The following is a 19,723-nucleotide window of genomic DNA, read 5'->3' as shown; positions in this document are numbered from 1 at the left end:
ACAAGTTTTCATTCAGTAAATGAAATGTACGATATAGTACTTTTTTCAAAATTTGTACAAATTACACAAAACTATATTTTTCTTGATTTTGATTGCCCACAAATGTCACAAGCATGCGTACAAAAATTCATATCAAATCTTCTAACCATACTGAGCATCATCATTGTCATCATGGAAACGTTTTCCTAACTATTCTACATGAATTAGGGTCAGTCATTGTGCTTTACTCTATCAAAAGTTATACTTCATGAGATTGTAAGTCGGGCTGGCAATGGGTCGAGTCGAGTCTGAGTCCAACCAGACCGTACTAAAAAAATTAAATATCTATGTATTTAATTATATTTAAATATATTTTACATATTCAGACCGGAAAAATATTACCAAACCTGATATCAGACCCGACCTGTTGGGTCCAATTTTTTGACCTATACCGAACCTACCCTCGGGTCTCAGGTCATATCCATGTCGTCCATATTTTTTCCTCCCTACTTCCAATCATATATTATGTTATTTTTTATTTTTATTTATTTATTTATTTTTTAGCATTTCACTTGAACACATTCATCCCATGAGGGATACATTTCGGATATTTGTGCAATGTCTGAGGGCAATTCCGAACAAACCATCAAAAAGGAAATTGCGTCCCGTCCGGCCATCGACTGTCACTGGACCCATCTGCAATTAAACCTCTGAATTTCAAACTGAATGTTTTCCCTTCCTATTGCTTAAATGACAAAGCACTCCTCCGTTCAAAATTGAACCACTGTCCTTTCCATTTCCTTAAATTACATATGTACCCTCAGCTGCCATTTTTCAATTAGATGAAGTTTTCTTTCTTTACACCCCTATGTTTGACCTTGTCCCTCCTGCAATTCCCAGTTTCAAAATCGTAAAGCCAAACTGGGCCCCACTGTCCTGATTCAAATTCAAATTGAGGGCATTATTGTCATTTTCTTGTTGTAAGCCGAAAGTTGAAGCCATGGAATTACAAAAGAAGATTTAGGCCCGCTTCAAAAACCTATGGTAAAATGACGAAAAGCTAGGTTTTATTTATAAAAATTTATCAAAATACACGTAAAAGATCAATAGTTTAACATTTTTTTATATTATTTAATTTGATTTTAAAATACTCACCAACATACACTTCACTAATGTTTAAAAACCTAGACCGATTGGACGAATTCTTCACCCACAAATCCATATATCGGATTGTTGGATCGATGATAATAATCAGGGCTGGATCGGTCTAAATTACTGATCTAAAAAATATTAAAAAATAAATGAAATAAAATAAAAATAAAAATATATGTTTACCTTTTAAAGATTTAGAAGGGACTAATACCATATTGGATCCGGTTTGGTTTCGACCATTTTCCATCTCGATCTAGATTGAAAATCGACAAGTTTTAAAACACTGCACGTGACTAGGAAAAGTTGAAAAAATAAAAATGTCAATTTGTTGAAAAGTTTCGTGTATTCTAGTAATTTTTTTTTTGTTTATCTCTAAAACTCAAGTCTAAAAGTTTTTTTTTATATATAATAATGGTACCAACGTCAATATTTAATGGAAAAGTTTATATAAGGTTGCAACCTTAAAATGTAGAATTAAAAGTGCACATAAAAAATCTATCGGAAAATATTGTTTTAATATTGAAAATCTATCTAATTGATCGTATCGACATTGAGATATATGAATGTAAGGAAAAAAAAAAGGTTTTGAGTCTCATAAATAGTGCATCTTGCATTTTATAATCTAAACTGTCCATTTTTAAGATTTTTCGTATTATGTATAGATCTACTTGATTTTAACGATTTTTGGAGTTTAAAATTTTATAAGTATATATAGATAATCCCAATAATTTTTTACACCAAAATTATATTTTATGATAAAATTTGGAGGTGCGCCTTAATTTTTATTGTTTAAGGTTGCAACCTCATAGAAACCACACACATATTTAATATGTTAAAAAATTTAATAGACAATTACATTTTTCATATATTTGAAAAACAAATTATCAAATTTCACATGAAATATTGACAAAGCATCGAAAACACAAGCTAAGACTAGTGAGAAGTCTTTCTCCTTGTCAGGTTTAGGTGAACCCTAATTGGAATAGTATTCGGATCAAAGTTTTGGACCCAAATCCGGCCTTTCGAGTCTAAATTTTAGACCCACAGCTAGATCTGAGGTTGGATCTACCTATCGAGTCTTGAGTCTGGTCGGGGTCCATTGCCACTCCTCTGTTTATGTGAGACACATGGGCTATGACTATGAGCTTCTTTGTTTTATATATTTTTTTATTTTTTTACCGTCATATACCTATATTATTGGCAATATTTATAGTATTGCATAACATTTATGAATAGCACATTCCTTACTATTTTATTGAAAATTCTTAAGAAATAAATGTATTGGCACCCATATTATTTGGGTCGGATTTGGCTGGATGGGTCTAGGTTTTGGACCCATGCCCATACCCGAGGTTGGGTCTACGTGTCGGGTCCCAAGTTTGGATGGATCCATTACCACCCCTATCCTTTACAACAACCAAAAAAAAAAAAAAAAAGCAAAGTTTTTTTCCCCAAAACCCAAACTCACACAAATGATGTCAAAATTTAAAAGTTCTAATTTGGATGGGGCACAAAATAACGTGTAACCCTAAATTATGAGGGTATGTTTTATTTTAAAGAGAAAATAAAAGGGTGGGGAGAATTGTGCTTAACCTAATGCCATTGGCCTCTCATTCACATTGGGCTTCTCAGGCTTGTTTTTAGCTTTCATTCCTATAGGAGCTTGGCCTCTCTTGGTGGGACGGCTCAAAAAAAGAGGACACTTGAAATAGAATTCAAGTGGGGGTCCCATCAATAACTTGAATCAATCTTTGCTTAGCTGAAAAGCTTGTACCTTGAGGTCCATCAAAATTCATGATTTTGAAATTGAAAATTCCTGGGCTCTATTTTTAAAGTTGCCTGATGAACGACAGATGACTGAAATATTTCGATAGTTTATTTGTTCACACATTCGGCAAAATAAATATGGCAATTTGTAGTCCCTAAAATTACGAATTCATGCAGGAGCATTCGTACTTACATAAATAAAAAGTGTGTTAATGCTCCAACAGGAGCATGTTGTACACTTGAAGATCTACTTGAGATATGTTTTATATTTAAAATTTTTAGGACCCACAAATACCATATACGTATTTTTAGACAAGGAATTTGGATTTTGACCTTCTAAATATTTAAAGGATGAGCTTTCTATAGACTATGATTGGGTGGGTTGGGACATGCTTTTAGAAGTTATGAGATGCATGGGATTTAGTGATAGGTGGTGTAAATGGATAAGGGGATGTCTGGCAAGCACCCACTTTTCGATTTTAGTTGAAAGATCACCGAAATAGTTTTTTAGAGCTACGAGGGGATTGAGGCAAGGTGACCCTTTATCTCCATTTCTATTTACACTTATGGGAGAGGTCTTTAGCCGTTGCATTGGGAATGTGGTGAATATGGGCCGGTTTAAGGGTTTTAAGGTTTCAACTGACAGTCAACCGATCTCTCACCTTCAGTGCGCTGATGATACATTACTTTTTTTTTTATGCTTTGGTGGATCAAATTTTGAATATTAGAAGAATGCTTATTTGCTGTGTAGTGGGGTTGGATCTCAAGGTAAACTTTGCAAAGACCTCCATTATTGGAGTGCCTTATAGCAATGACATTTTAAACCCTCTCGCTGATATTTTAGGGTGCAAGGTGGACGAATTTCCTATAAAATATCTGGAGTTGCCTATTTCTGATTGTATACTACCCAAGGTGGTATGGGACCTGGTGATTGAAATAATACATTCTAAGTTGGACTTGTGGAATTCTAAAATCCTGTCACTTGGGTGAAGGACAACTCTAATCGAGTCTTCTCTTTCTAATCTACATGTATGTTAAATGTCTCTTCTTATGATGCCTGCCTCGGTTTTAAAATTATAGAGAGACTTATGAGAAGTTTTATATGGGGGTATGGAGAGTTTGGCAAGAAGCATCATTTTGTGTGCTGGGATAGAGTGTGTACACCAGTTTCTGAAGGTGGTTTGGCATTAGGAGAGTAAAATATGCCAAACATACTTTATTAGCAAAGTGGTGGTGGAGGTTGATGGATAGTGAGCAGGTTATTTGAAAAGATACCACAAAGCATAAGTATAGGGAGGATAGATATAGCTTGTGGATGGGTAAATCAAGTTCTAGATCTCAGTCGATGGTGTAGAGAGGGATAGTGCAAAATATAAAGTTTGTCATCAGTTGTTCTAGATGCGAGGTGGAGGATGGTTCACTTATTTCTCTTTGGCATTATAGACAGATAGGAGATGCTCCGTTAAGGTATTTGTTTCCTTTAATATTTGATGTTTCTACTAACCCTAAGGCTAAAATTAGTGATATCTATTGCAGAGAAAGTGGGGTATGAAACATTAATTGTTTTTATAATAGGGTCAGTGACGAATTTATAATGCAGATGACGAAACTTTTGAGAATAAGGTGAAGTTATTTCAGAATGAATTGATATGGGAGGCCGAAAGCGTTGGGTTATTTTCAGTGAAATCAACATATAACTTTCATTTTCATGACAATATTAGGTGAAATCAGCATATAACCTTTATTTTCATGACAATATTAGGTGGAATCGAGTTTCATCAAGGAGAATGTGGTATTGGAGGATACCCCAAAAGGTTAAGGTGTTTCTTTGGGTGTTGTTTCAAGAGAATAGTTTGACGGTGGATAAGCTTGTGAAGAGATGAATGATCATTAGTAATGTATATATGCTTTGTAAGGAGTGTGATGAAAGCAGTGATCATTTATTTTTACATTGCCCATCCACTTATGGTATTTGGTGTTGGTATCTTAGTAAGTTGGATATAGCTTGCCCGTTACCCATGAGCCATGCTAATATTATAGAGAGTTTGTCATTTGATGGGCTACCTAATGTGGGAAAAAAAAAGGAGACTTCAGGTAGGATGCGTGGTGGAATGTGATTCTTTGAACATAGTAAATTGGTGTAATTATGTTTCGAGGCCACCTTGGAAATTGAGATTAGAATGGATGGAATTGCGTCGTGGTATGAATATGTCTTTTTGACATGTTTACAAAGAAGGGAATGATATTGCAGATGTTATGGCCAAGAAAGGAGGAGGTTTGCAGAATTTGGTTACTTCTGATGTTCTTTTCTGATTTTATTTTTTTCATAGCACTGTAATTTTATTTTAATCAATAAAGTTATGGAACACTGTCAAAAAAATAATAATTTTATTGTCGGTCTTGAAAATTAATTCTAGAGTCATCATGAAGATTTCCGAAAGTACTTTGTAGATGAGGATTTGAGGTGAACCTTTATTGTGTTTTCATAAAGCCTATGCGCTATAGAAACTTCATCCATCAAAAAATGGGGTTTTATTTACGGAAAATCGTTTCATGCGGGTTGGACCGCATGACTACACATATGGTCAAAAAATTGTAAAGCATCCATCTTAAGGATGGATGCAAGTAGGTGTTCCATCTAAAAACAACAGAGACTAACGTCCAAATGTGTTCTTATTAGAATTATTATTTATAATTTTTAAAAATTACTTATTTTTCCATATTCATGATCCCCATATTAGAGATTACATGTCTTTAAAAATTACGTCAAAAAATCCATCTAAAAAAAAAGCTTATTACTAGGCCCATATTACTACATATGCGGGCTTGGCCGCATAGAATCAGGGTCATTTATTTAATCAAGGGGGTGGTGAATGAAGACAATGTTTTTAGCCGAGGTAATAATGGAGTACATGGTCCCGCTGGAGCATATAATGTTGTCGCAATATATGATTTGAATTTCGCTTTGCCTAACAAGAAGTCCGATTTATTTTCGAGGTCAAATGTTTAAGAGGAAATGAGATCATCATAGATATTTCAAAGTTAAGAAACAATCATTAACTTTAAGAAGAAGTTTGGCAGTAGTTTTATAATTAATGCTATGTTCTCCTCTACTTAAATCATTTTATGGAGGTCAGAAAAAAAGAAAAGGAAAAACAATGTGAAACCTTACACTTCATCCCCGGGCCTTTTTTTCCTTTTTATTTGTAATTGGAGAGATTTTCAGCTGCCACTTCCTTTTACATAATTATAATAACTTAGTAAAGTTGAGAGGACCTAATCTGTGTAGATACGATGGGGCTGTCGTGATTGCAAATTATTCCTACTAAATTTATGTCTTTGAGATGCTTGTCCAACATTTTATTTCCAATTATTTCAATATGCGGAAAGGGAAAAGTATTTTGGGTACCATGACTTTATATAATCAAAGGTCAAATGTGGTCGGGGAATGCACTTCCAATATTGAATAATTTACAAACTGATCATATCGACTTCGACAATCATGGATATAAGAGAAAAAATTGCCTCAAAACCTAAAATTGTTTACCTTGGGGTATTTTTTTTTATTTTTTATGGACCATCCATTTCAAGTAAACAAAAATTCATCACAGCTGCACTAATTTTGGAACTCCAAAATGCACAATGAAGGGTAGAAAGTGGAGATAGGATCATCGATCTTTTTGACAAGAATTTGAAGGTGGGTTTACCAAATTTTGTAAAGCCACATCAATACAAAACCTCATTTTACAATGGAAAAGTTTGTATAAGGTTGCAACCTTATATTGTAGAAATAAGGTGCATAGTAGAAAAGGTATTTCGAAATTGTAAAACCTTCCAATTGATCATCTCAATTTCGATATCTATGGATATAAAAAAAAAGAATTTCAAGCTTTAAAAATAATATATCTTGTAACAAGTTATTTCAACTGTCTACTTTCAAGATTTTCAAACGGTTATAGATCTGCTCGATGTATAGATCTAGAAAAATGTAAAGATAGATGCAAGTAGGTGTTCCATCTAAAAATAATCGAAACTAACGTCTAAATACTTTTTTGACCGTTAGTTTCCATAGATATCGAAGTCGATGTGTAGAATCTAATGTTTTTTTGACCGTTAGTTTCCATTATTTTTAGATTTGCTCGATGTGTAGTTTTTTTAAACGGTCAAAAAATGCGTAAGAATTAAAAAATATTCTACTTTAAGATTGTAACCTTATATAAACTTTTTCCTTTTTTGACGTCCATTGTTTTAGAATAAATAAGAAAGGGGGCAGTTTGCATAGAGCCGAGGCTCCAAACAATTAAAGCAAAACGCACATTCAAATAGCATCGAGAAATATAATTTCAACATTGAAATTTTTTGTGATAGCCTAAAAATATAATTTTATATTTAATTATAAAATTTAAAACTGAAAAAATAATGCAGATCGAACAGATCTACGAAAACTTGAAAATAAGTAAAAAAAATACGTTACAAGATGCACTATTTCCAAAACTTGAAATCTATTTTTTTTTTTCATGTCCATGCATCTGATCTTGAGGATATTTAGGTATAAAAAACAACTTCGTCTAGTGAAATTTTTGAGGTGGGCTCTAATTTGATTGTTTAGAGCCAGGCTCCATATAAACTTTATAATAGCAGGGAGCTCAGAGCAGATGACTAACGAATCCTTGCCCCACCCATCCACCACACCACTTACGGTGGCGTTGTAAGAAGAAGATTGTAAGGTGAGAGGGGCCCGGAAAATTTCATTTCAAAACCTTAGGTTTCCCACCATTTCTTTCGCCACATTTTTACAGTGGTTCATTCCTTCCTCCCCTTTGTGTTTCTAGGGTTTTGCAGAGAAAGGGGGCACCATGTCGGGTTGATGGTGCATGGTTTGCTGGCTTTCCGCCTCTCTTTCCAAAATGACGTCCCAAATCAGCAGCTCCAATTCTGGATCCAGGTCTTCCTCGCGAGTCCGCGTTGCCAAGGACATTGAAATGAATTATGGCCCTGAGGAAGCCAGTCAAATCGCTGGTAACACTTTAATTGTAATTGAGTCCTTGGAAAACAAAGTTGCAGCTGATAGAATTATGCAGGTAAAGCGAAAAATTGACGAAAATAAGCAGAAGCTGAAAGGTTTCACTGATCACATTCACAACTTGTCAAAATCTAGAAAATTGCCTATGGCAAATACGGATTTCTTGATCAAGAGACTAGAAGATGCAACGTGTATGATAAGTGGCTTAGATTTATCTGCTGGGGAGAGGGAACAGAGTCTTTGTACTGAAGAGTGTCCAAATGCCTCTCCAGCTATTGTTTTTGGTAGCAATTCCAGTGGAAAAAATGTCGTTCGTCCGATTAAGTTGCCTGAAGAACAGAGAATTCCACCTAACACAGCATGGCTGTTTTTGGACAGAAATCAAAGAATGACTGAAGACCAATCTGTTTTGGGGCGGAGGCGGATTTACTATGATCGAAGTGGCGGTGAGGCTCTTATTTGTAGCGACAGTGAAGAAGACCCTGTAGATGATGAAGATGACAAGAAAGAGTTCGGTGATTGTGAAGATTATATTCTGCAAAAAACCATTGAAGAAGTTGGATTATCCGATACTGTGCTGGATATCCTTGCTCAGCAGTTTCAGACAAGTGCTTGTGAAATAAAGGCAAGATATGAATTACTATTAAATCAAGACAAAAGTAAACAATGCACCAGTGAGGAACTCAATGCGAAACGTGAGCACGCCCTTGCTGGAAAAGATCTGGATGCTGCTCTTGACTCTTTTGATAACCTATTTTGTCGCCGTTGTCTGGTTTTTGATTGCAGATTGCATGGATGTTCTCAGGACCTAGTTCTTCCGGCTGAGAAGCATCCACCTTGGAGCAACACCAATGATGATGAACCTTGTTGCACACATTGCTATCGCCTGGCATTAAAACCTGGAACTAATGGTACTGCCAGTGCATCTGTGGTCCCTTCATTCTTTGATGCTGATGGTCAGATGTCCTTCCCAAAAAAATCTGGTGGTTCTAGTACTGCTAGGAGGTTAAAGTCACGGCAGACTGATATTGCTTCTTCCACTGCAAAGCATTTCTTAGCAAGCAGTGGCTCGGAAGCATGCTCTTCTGCATCTCCTCTAAAAGCTAACCAGGTTGGAAAATATGGAGGGAGGGCTGCTGAGCGAGTTCTCGTTAGCATCCGTAAGAAACAAAAGAAAATGGTGGTGTCGGACTCAAACACTGGTGTAAGTGGCTCTCTTTGGCCGAGGGATATGAAACTCCGATCTAACGCTCGGACGGAAATTTCAGACGCAACATCGTCCACTCAAAGATTATTTTCGAAGTCTGGAAAATCCAGAAAATCTCGAAAGCAATCTTCCCCAGTCCTTGGTGATGACAATTTGGTGGACGAGAATGTTGATGATGAAGTAAAGGACTCAATGGATAAGAAATCAAATATGCATTGCGGACTAGAGATGTCCAGAGATGACAGTTGTGCTAATGCAAATGTCCTTCAATGTGAAGTAAGCAAGGACAATGCTTGGAAGACCATTGAGAAGTCTTTGTTTGCCACAGGTGTTGAGATCTTTGGTCGGAATAGCTGTCTCATTGCTAGAAATGTGCTCAATGGCATGAAGACATGTGCTGAAATTGCCCAATACATGAATTTTAACGAAATGAAACCCTACCTCGGAGCAGGAGAGGGTGCAAATTGTCACAATGATGCATGCGGAATGGCTGATTGTGATGATATCCTGGGGACCAAACTACGGAGACGATCAAGATTTTTGCGGAGAAGGGGTAGGGCACGTCGGTTGAAGTATACTTGGAAATCTGCGGGTCATTCAGCAATTAGGAAAAGAATCACTGATCGGAAGGACCAGCCATGTCGCCAATTCACCCCTTGTAGTTGTCAATCTTCTTGTGGAAAACAGTGCAGCTGCCTACAACATGGAACATGCTGCGAAAAGTATTGTGGGTGTCCTAAAACTTGCAAGAATCGTTTTAGGGGATGCCATTGTTCTAAGAGTCAATGCCGAAGTCGGCAATGCCCTTGCTTTGCTGCTGACAGAGAATGTGATCCTGATGTTTGTAGAAATTGCTGGGCTGGCTGTGGGGATGGGACAATGGGCGGCCCCAGTCAACGAGGTGATAACTACGAGTGTAGAAATATGAAGCTCCTCCTCAAACAGCAACAGAGGGTGTTACTTGGAAGATCAGATGTTTCTGGCTGGGGTGCTTTCCTGAAGAATAGTGTGAACAAGCACGAATATATCGGAGAGTACACTGGAGAGTTGATTTCACACCGTGAAGCTGATAAGCGTGGAAAGATCTATGACCGTGAGAACTCATCCTTCCTTTTCAACTTGAATGATCAGTTTGTCCTTGATGCTTACAGGAAAGGTGACAAATTAAAATTTGCAAACCACTCCCCAGATCCAAATTGCTATGCCAAGGTTATCATGGTAGCTGGTGATCACAGAGTAGGTATATTTGCCAAGGAACGGATATGTGCTGGTGAGGAGCTTTTCTATGATTACCGTTATGAGCCGGACTGTGCTCCTGCATGGGCGAGAGGGCCTGAAGCTTCTAGTTCAAGAAAGGATGAACCGCCTAGTACTCACAGGCGAGCTAAGAAGCTTGCCTAGGTTTCAAGATGTAGAAATTATAACCATTGTTCTTGATGAGTTACATTCATTTTCTCATTTATTCATTTAATAGCCATGCCACTCTACGAGAGGTAGTGGTGATTTTCTCATTTTGGTCAGGTCCTCAAAAAGAAATTGTTTTTATTCTCTAATTTTTTATTACCGTTATGAGCCGGACTGTGCTCCTGCATGGGTGAGAGAGCCTGAAGCTTCTAGTTCAAGAAAGGATGAACCACCTAGTACTCACAGGCAAGCTAAGAAGCTTGCCTAGGTTTCAAGATGTAGAAATTATAACCATTGTTCTTGCTGAGTTACATTCATTTTCTCATTCATTCATTTAATAGCCATGCCACTCTATGAGAGGTAGTGGTGATTTTCTCATTTTGGTCAGGTCCTCAAAAAAAATAAATGTTTTTTTTCTCTAATTTTTTATTGGCCGGTTCCATCATTCGGATAGCCGAACTAGACCACTGATCCACCAAACTGGACAAGTTTTATGGATGGGTGATTTGGGTCACCGATTTGTTTTTCTAGAACTTGGTTTGAACCAACACTTATTCAACAATCAATCTATTTTCTTTTAGTATCACACCATAAAAATGGTGAAAATGAATTCCACCATAACAGTGAACTGTCCATTTAATGGAGTTTTTTTTTTTTTTGGGTAATTCCATGGGGAAGACAGGCTCCTACCCGTTTTCTCAAATAGGTTAGGAGTTAGTTTTTTGAAGGTGTTAGTAGCTTTTTGAAAGTGTTAGTGGAGTGGTATCTGTGTAAGCATCGTATCTAAGTTTTCAAAACTCAGAACCTTCTTTTTCTTTTAACAATGAAATTACTCCTATAGCGAATTATACTGCAAAGAGGCAACCCATTGAGAGAGAGAGAGAGACAGACAGAGAGAGAGAGGACTTCTAGCCTAAGATCAGCGTTACTTGGAAACTGATATGTCTTGTTTGTCAGCCAAAACATATAACATCGACTGCTAGGCCCCAAGAGCTACCATATAAGGGAACTTATGCTGGAAAACCTCCCCTTGCTTTTCTCCTCAATTGCCTTAGAGAGGCCTTGCATTATGGGATGTTGAAAAAGTTGTCCCACCAAGGTAACAGAGAGACTTTTGACTTGAAAAAACTGGGAAATGGGAAGGAGGGGGAGGAAGGAGAACAAGATAAGGGAAAGGGTAGACAGGAGATTCAAAAGAACTCGAGCTAGAGGCAGGGAAGGTGAAACCTTTTATAGTCTTTTTCGAGGATTCGGGTTGAGCTTGGAAGGGTGATCGAGTGGGTAGTGGTGGTTTTCTTCGGCGGATAGACTCGGGAAATAGGGAGGAGGGGGATGAAGGAAAAGGATTTCCCCTTCCTTTTTACCCTAGTGTCAGAATCTTTCAGTGTGATGTTGAATGTGGTGATTGAAGAAGTTCTTTGAAAGGGCTTCATGATATGCTACTTGTCCCACTCATGGTCTCTTATCTTCAATGTACAAATGATGCCATAATTTTTTGTGGGGTGGAGTCCTTAGAAGTTAAACTTCTATGGCTAATCTTGAAGTGTTATGAAGTCCAGAATTAAAGATGATACAATGGAAATTAGACACTTGAAAAATCAAGGTTTTTATCGTCTAGGGGACGAATATCCCTTATCAAAGCTACTCTTTCCAAGTTATACATGTACTATTTATCACTATTATTTAAAGTTCCTATCAATGCGAGCAACACAATCGAATTGATGATTAAAAATTTCTATATAGTGGATCCAACGAGGAACTATCAAATTGGCTAATATGGCATTGTTGATTAAGTGGTGGTAGAGAGTGGCAAATGGATCCAATGATCTAAGGAAAGAAGCGTTAGAGCTAAGCTAACTATGGAGTAGATAACCACAATTTATTAATCATGAGTCTTGGTAAAATGTCTGCTAAAGGCTTCATATATATGGACCCAATGCTCTAACAGTCCCCTTTTGAACGAAAATGATATTGTGGCTAAATGCTAGAGGTCAGAACCTGATTATTGACTAATTGAAGAAGAGGATTGCAAGTCCTAATAGGATGGGAGTAGGTTAACGTGGTTTAGGTTAATCACATATGTGTTAAGAGTCCTAAGGATTAGATGTAGAGTTAATTGTTATGTTGGGATTAAACTCACGCAGGACTTAAATGTAGTAGTATTGAGGGACTACCTAAAATATTGAGATTGGTATGAGAATAGGTCTGTCTCATCAATTAGTGTTTTTGTTGTGTGCGTAATTGTGCTTATGTGTTTCCGATAGTGTGTGGGTGCTTCTTGTGTGCGTTAATTTCGGCTTTGTAACTCAACAAATGGTGTTAGAGCAAGGTTTGCGAATAAAATTTATAGGTGCTTTAACCGGTGGGACCACGTGTACAACTTAGTCCCACAGAACCACCATATATGCAGCACTTTTTGTATCATGTATGTGTCATGTAGGTCCCAAACCCTTATTCTTTGCAGCCTGTTGAGAAATGCTAGCAACAAGCCGTTGAGAAATGTTATTCTTTGCAGAATTTCCTACTGTTTTAAAACCCGTCTATTTTTCGATGGGAGTTGTCGATTTGAATGCAAAATTGCTCGAGACACAATCAATTTTGGGGTAGTATGGGTCCCAACCTGATTCCCCCCTAAAATCCCTCTTTTCATTTTTTTCGTTTTCTTTTTTAAAACTTATCTAATGTTTTACTTGGTTGCTCCTAATCTCTACCCCCACAAACTCTATTCAATTTTAACTTTAATTTAATTTTATTTATTTTTAAATTTTTTTTAGATCACCAATCCAGATGAACTGAAAATGATCCAAATGAGATTGGGAGTGGACGATCCGCCCCACCTATCTATTTTTTAAAACATCGCCGAAAACACATTCTTTCTAGTACCCCTTCAACATGCAGAAACCACAAAAAAGATCCAAGAAAGGACCAAGCTCTCTCTTATTCATCACTTAGCAAATCATAGTCCTTTCCCACTCACATATTAGATTAACTACCAATTCTTCTGATACCATTGTAAATTGAAATCCAATATTTCTAACATAAGATTGAGTTAAATTTCCCCTGAGCAATTCATAGTTAGAAAATTACACTGAAACAAGGTAACAAACCAAAGTAAAGGTCATCCACAGAGAGAGAGAGAGAGAGAGAGAGAGAGAGAGAGAGAGAGAGAGAGAGAGAGAGAGAGAGAGAGAGAGAGAGAGAGAGAGAGAGAGAGAGAGAGAGAGAGAGAGAGAGAGAGAGATTCATGAATGCAAAAGGGGAAAAGAAGGATCAGAGTAGAACAATAAATCATAAATTTTTTATTCTTTTTACAAAACTCCAAGCACACATATGCTACAATGAAATCGGAAACTATTACATAACAGAAGCTATAGAAAAGCTTATTTCAAATACCCATGAAAGCTCGACATTGAGTTTCCCAGTGCTCCTTTGCCTTCTGAAGACGTTCCCCTCTCTCTCTCTGAAGCCTCTCCTCCCAATATTCTTGGAATCTGTAGCAAGAGATGAACAAACACACAACTCTCAGTGCTTTTGCTATTTTTTGCTGCAAACTATTTAGAATTTATACAATTTATATAAGAGAGAGAGAGAGAGAGAGGGGCCCTGTGCGTGGCTTAAGCATACCTTCGATGCAATAACATGTTCAGCTCCTCTAGATGAACAGCTCCCTGGTAGACTCCTTCCTGGACAAGAAAATAGTAAGGGACAGTAACACATGAGAGAGAGAGAGAGAGAGAGAGAGAGAGAGAGAGAAATCATACCTGCCTACAGAGAGGGCACCTTGATTTCTTCCTGGCAGTCTTTAGGCCATCAACGACGTTCACTGATGCGGCTGAACAGGCACACATGTAACAGAAGATGTGGCCACATTTAAGGGACACAGGGTCAAAAACAGTCTCCTGCAATTACAAAGAAAATATACCCCTTCAACATTTGCTATAGAGATTAAGTCTCCTTTGTATAATGTGAATTGTGAAATATATCAAGTTCATAGCAATTTGGCTAGTAAGAGTTACCACATATCAAGCAATTGAGAGTTCAAAACACACACGCACAAAAAAAAGAAGAAGATCCATAATCTCTCTGTTTTTTTTGGGTAAGTAATCCATTATCTCTCTTCTGTATAATGAGATTATAGTTGTCATGCTCTCTCTCTCACACACACACAAAAACAAACTTACATTTATGTATCATTAAATGCATTTATCTGTCGAAAGAGTTTCTGAATTTCACAATTGCACTCACTGCCGTTAGATCACATTTACCAAGTAGACCAAAATTCAAAAATTAAGGAACTCAATTCTCAAACAATCCTGCAAATTCATGAAATCCTCAATTTTATAAGGCAATTAGAAATAGCATCAATAAAACTTGACAAAAGCAAAATGATGGTAATCGAAGTTGATAAGGACCTGAACCATAAGTAGGCAGGCTTACCAAGCATATAGAACAAGTTAGATCGATTTCAATCTTGATTGAATAAAAAAGCACGCATGACAGAGATGGTTTATCCCCATCAACTTGGAGCAAGCAATTGTCAAACACACTTCTCGGAATACCAGTCTCTCTATTGTAGGTGTCCCCCAAATTAATGTGGAAAGCAATAAGCTCATTAAGCCAGGGAGACTGAAGAATGGCTATATGCATTGCTTGCGCTTGTGATTGAAAGGCCTGCCCTTGCTTTGAATAATGAATCTGCCAAATGTGATAGCTAAGGATCAAGGCAAAAGTCACAACAGATGACAATATATCAGTAGATCTTGCTCTCTCCCTCTCTCTCTCTCTCTCTCTCAAACTAAAGCTCACCTTATCATATTTTTTGAGGATTTTTCTAATGGCAACTGCATTGATGGTGGCATAGGTAACCAACTCTTTTCCTTCTTGAACCAGAGCCACATGATTACCTTGGAGCTTGCTCCTAAACCATATGATATACTTCTGGACACCTGAAGTTAAGTGCAACTCAAGTAACTTTTTGGCACGGGCATTGAAGCAGCAGACTATTGCAGACATCTCCTCGATGAGAGAAGGGAAGAAAGTGGCATCACACACTGCAAGGTCAAAATTTTAAATTTTAGGATGGAGAGAGAAAAAGAGTCTTCAAGATAAGGCATTCTCAAACTGCAATGGATCCTAGATTCCTTGATTATACAGATAAATGGACAGAAAATCAGAAACTGCAAGGAACATGACAACTATAGCAGGCGATCTTGCCCGAAGCAAGTATAACCCATTCTAATCAAGAATTCCAAATCAATGAAATATAAGAATTCCAAATCAGACTTCATTGAGACCGTGTTTGAGGACTCGGATGAGTAGACTTGGAGGCAATTATCCTCACCAACATCGGGGGGGATTGCATAGTTACAGTACTCAGGATAATATTATAGAGACTCGCCCGAGTACTATAGAATTTAGGGGCAACTCAGGCTGATGCACAGGTTTACAGTACTTGGGTGATTCACTACAGTACTTGCTGAGTGCTCTTCAATGTTGCAGAAAATAAATGGGGGCGGGGTGGAATCTTCTGCACACCCCCCCACCCCTGCCCCCCTTCTTCTTTTCCACTTCTTTCATATTTATCAGGTGCTACTGTACATGAGACATATGCAAATCAATTTTGAAGTTATAACCCTTTGTAATTAAGCTCAAATGAGGAAAATCTTAAATTAATATCTTCAAATAAACCAGCTAGAATTTCCAAATAATGTTAAGTATTCTTAGTGATCTTAGACTCTCTATTCTGGAAAACAATATCATTACATATCCAGATATAATGGGAATCTCTATTCATAATAATGTTCTTCCATTGTTTGATTAACTCAACTCAAAGAGTGGCTTTTAAAGGGGTCTGAGTTCTTCAGGGGGGGTGGTTTGGTTTGCTTTTGGGTTGTGCGGTGTTGGCATTTTATTGATGATTGAAGTGGTCGGTAAAAACAAAACACTAATAAAGAATGACAGATAAATGTGGGAGGAACAATAAATGATGAACAGTATTTTTTAAGCTACAGAAAATGACAGCAATATATTACTTTTGAGAATAAACATAAACAATCCACAATTCATGAGATTGAAATGAAGCAGTCACTATAAGGAAAGTAAAGAAAATAGTACTACTTTATTACAAAATGTTGTAGGGGTCTCAATAGATGCAATAGATATTCAAAATCAAAAGAAATAGTGAATACAACTCTGACCATTCATAGAAGATTAAAAAACAAAAAGAAGGCGTCATGGGTAGCTCAATCTTAAACTAAAGAAACCCAAGGGGAAAAATTGCAAAAAAATCTACAATATGAAGTTATGACAAAATTTCATAAGTGTTCAATTAACCACCAAAAATACAATAAGCTGAAAATAAAAGAATATGAAAGAAAACCAATAAGCATGGTCATTTAAAATACAGAAAAGAGAATAGAGAGTGCTGAAAATAAAAGAAATTGAAAGAAAATAGATACGCATGGTAACTAAAAGTCTAAAACATAGAAAAAAGAATAGAGAAAACTGAGTTATATGAACAGGGGAGTTGTCATCTTATAAACCAGAGGTTATTGCTTCAACAAGGAAGAAGCCTCACCGCTATGCCTTGAAGAAATTCAGAATGATCTAAAGTATTTGAAGTTCTCCAAAAATAAACCCGAACTACAAAACTGAAGAAATCAAAGTTTTGGCGTTTCTGTTTTTCTTTAACTAACACTGAGGACAACAATACATACCATAGAATCAAGAAAAACATGGTTTATTTTGTAATCATTCCAGTGATTGAGACTGAGAACCATAATATACACTGCAAATCAAATTTAAGAGTTATATCGTGATTTATCATATGATCAAGGCTTTGGAATGATGCAAAAGACTCATCTCAATCCAACTCAAGTAAACATCAACTCCTAAGCAAGAATAAGTAACAGACAATCGTTATAATATATTACATCACCTTGGGTGTCTTAATAATTACAAGCGATTCAACAAGAAAAAAGCAAAGCCTGACTTTTGCACCCGAAAAAAGACAGTAAAATTTAGAAAATAAAGAGCTGAAAAATAAAAACAATAATGTAAAAGAATCATGGGTGCTTGCCAGTTATCCAAAGATAAATAACAGAAAAAATATGCAACATGGCAGAATTACACTTCAATTCCCATTCGAGCCATTTCTCGCATATTCAAAGTAAACAGAGGATCTTCAAAATACAAAAAATAGAACAAATTAGGAAATGAAACGGCACCGTTCACTTCAGTCATCATTCTTGCAATTTTTCTCTCATAATTAAAAATACTGTACTAAATACAAAGAATTAAAAAACTCAGTGTTGTAGTGAGTGATCAATAAACATTGCAATTACAATGCAAGGTACAAAGCCATGAGCATTTACCTGAGCATGAATCAGGGCAAGCTGAGGTTGAGTGTTCAAATCCATCTTTGAGCATTTCCTTTTTTCTGCATTTCTTCAAAACCTTCTTCAATTTCTTAAAACCCACTCTAGGCAGCTGCTTCTCCTGCCCTTCCATGTATTCTTGATATTTCTTGCAAAACTTCATCTCCCCAAAATTAAAAAACCAAACAAAACTACCAAAAAAAGAAAAAAAAAGTGGTTCTTGAAACTGATAAATATTATGATCACTGTTGATAATTTTTTTTTTTAAAAAAAGAGTTGAAGGGTTTCTTTTATGATCAGCAGTGGATCATTTCTATTATGATCAGCAGGGAAATGTTAGTTTTCTGATATTGCTTCAATAATTTCTATCTCCCCAAAATATAAAAACCAATAAACAAACTGAAGAAAAATAAGAAGTCCGCGTTTTCTTTTATGAATTGCAGAGAATTCTATGTGAATCCTGTGAATTCTTGCTGAATTTATCTCCCAAAAGAAAAAAAAACCAAAAAATAATAAAATGAAAATGTCAGAAGCTTTCTACTTTGATTTGCAGGGGAATCTCTCCCCACAAGAAACAAAAAAAATAAACTACAAAGAAAATTTCTGGGCTATTCAGATGATTTGCAGAGGAATCTTATTTACAGAGAAGAATGCTTAACTAACTACGTTCTCTGTTGCAATTTATATATCAGAATTGTCAGGGTCAAATCAATAAAATGAATATAAAAATTTTAATTTTTAACAGGGTTCGAGAAATGAGTAAATAGAAGTTACAAATAGGGAATGTAATGAAAAAAAAAAAGAAGAAAAACTATTAATTCTTAAAGATTTGATTCGACAATGGAGCGGCATTGCAGATATATTATGAGCGGACGGCCATGACATTTGCCTAAATATCGATAATGCCCCCTTTGCATTTTGAATACGAAGTAGGTTGCCTTTTGGTCGCGAAATGATTTAAATACCTATAGTTTTTTTTTTTAATTTATTTATTTATTTATTTTAATTCTCACATTTTTATGAAAAAAATGATTTATCATAGCTGCAGCCCTATCAAAATAAGTAAACCTCACCTCATAACTCATTGAAACTTATAATTCAAGTGTTGGAAACTTTTACATCAATCATCTCACCTTGTATATCATGGTTTATAAAAGAAATTTGGATTTCAAACTCTAAAAATTGTACACATTGTAACAAATTATCTAGACCGTTTATTTTGCCTTGAAAATAAATGTTCATATATCCGCATTGTCGGTATATTTTTTTAGTTTTAAATTTTATTATTGGTGTTGGAAATTGATTTTAAAACCATCATGGACATTTCTGTTGCTTAAAGTGCTTTACAATCTAAGATTTGATGTGATGCATTATTTTGTTTTCATAAAGCTTGGGTCTTATAGAAACTTTATCTTTTCTGAATTATATTTAAAAAGGGAAGAGATCACAATTGCTAGTAGCCCCTAGATATTAAATTGGATGGCTTGGTGTCACACAAAATTTGAAAAATCCAATTTTGAACTTTAAGTCTAACTAATGCCACACTCAAAACCACTTAATTTAAAATTTAACCTGTATTAAAAGTAAATAACATCTTTATATACTTTTCTTTAACAAATCTGCTCTTTCAAAACCAATAAAAGTGCCCCCAGCATTAAATCCATATCTTTTGCTATGGAGTTTGGGAGAAAAATAATCGACATCAGGGGTCCCCTAAAGCACTAAGCCAATATCTATTGATATCAATAGAGTGGGAGAAAAATAATCTTTATCGGGGGTATTTTGGTCACTTAGGTGTTTTTTTTTTTAATGTAG

The 19,723-nt window shown here is 36.1% G+C and overlaps 2 protein-coding genes across 2 annotated transcripts; one reads left to right on the top strand and one right to left on the bottom strand.

Moving 5' to 3' along the window:
* Nucleotides 1-7,352: 7,352 nt before the first annotated feature.
* On the top strand, nucleotides 7,353-10,910 carry LOC18430341 (histone-lysine N-methyltransferase CLF). The gene is made up of 2 exons (XM_006840499.3): nucleotides 7,353-7,625; nucleotides 7,731-10,910. Exon 2 carries the CDS (start codon nucleotides 7,773-7,775, stop codon nucleotides 10,527-10,529), a length of 2,757 nt encoding a protein of 918 aa, XP_006840562.2. The 5' UTR covers nucleotides 7,353-7,625; nucleotides 7,731-7,772; the 3' UTR covers nucleotides 10,530-10,910.
* Nucleotides 10,911-13,810: 2,900 nt separating this feature from the next.
* On the bottom strand, nucleotides 13,811-18,228 carry NLA (SPX (SYG1/Pho81/XPR1) domain-containing protein). The gene is made up of 6 exons (XM_088859452.1): nucleotides 17,906-18,228; nucleotides 15,339-15,583; nucleotides 14,970-15,227; nucleotides 14,294-14,431; nucleotides 14,157-14,215; nucleotides 13,811-14,023 (listed from the first exon to the last, which is right to left on the bottom strand). The coding sequence occupies exons 1-6, from the start codon at nucleotides 18,069-18,071 to the stop codon at nucleotides 13,918-13,920; spliced, it is 972 nt and encodes a 323-aa protein (XP_088715578.1). The 5' UTR covers nucleotides 18,072-18,228; the 3' UTR covers nucleotides 13,811-13,917.
* Nucleotides 18,229-19,723: the final 1,495 nt, after the last annotated feature.

The sequence above is a fragment of the Amborella trichopoda genome, chromosome 2, assembly GCF_054954075.1.
Source record: "Amborella trichopoda isolate Santa Cruz 75 chromosome 2, AtrichopodaSantaCruz75HAP2 v2.0, whole genome shotgun sequence".
In the NCBI taxonomy this organism is placed as follows: domain Eukaryota; kingdom Viridiplantae; phylum Streptophyta; class Magnoliopsida; order Amborellales; family Amborellaceae; genus Amborella; species Amborella trichopoda.
Note: the sequence above shows the minus strand (reverse complement) of the source record. Positions and strands in the feature narration are given on the sequence as shown.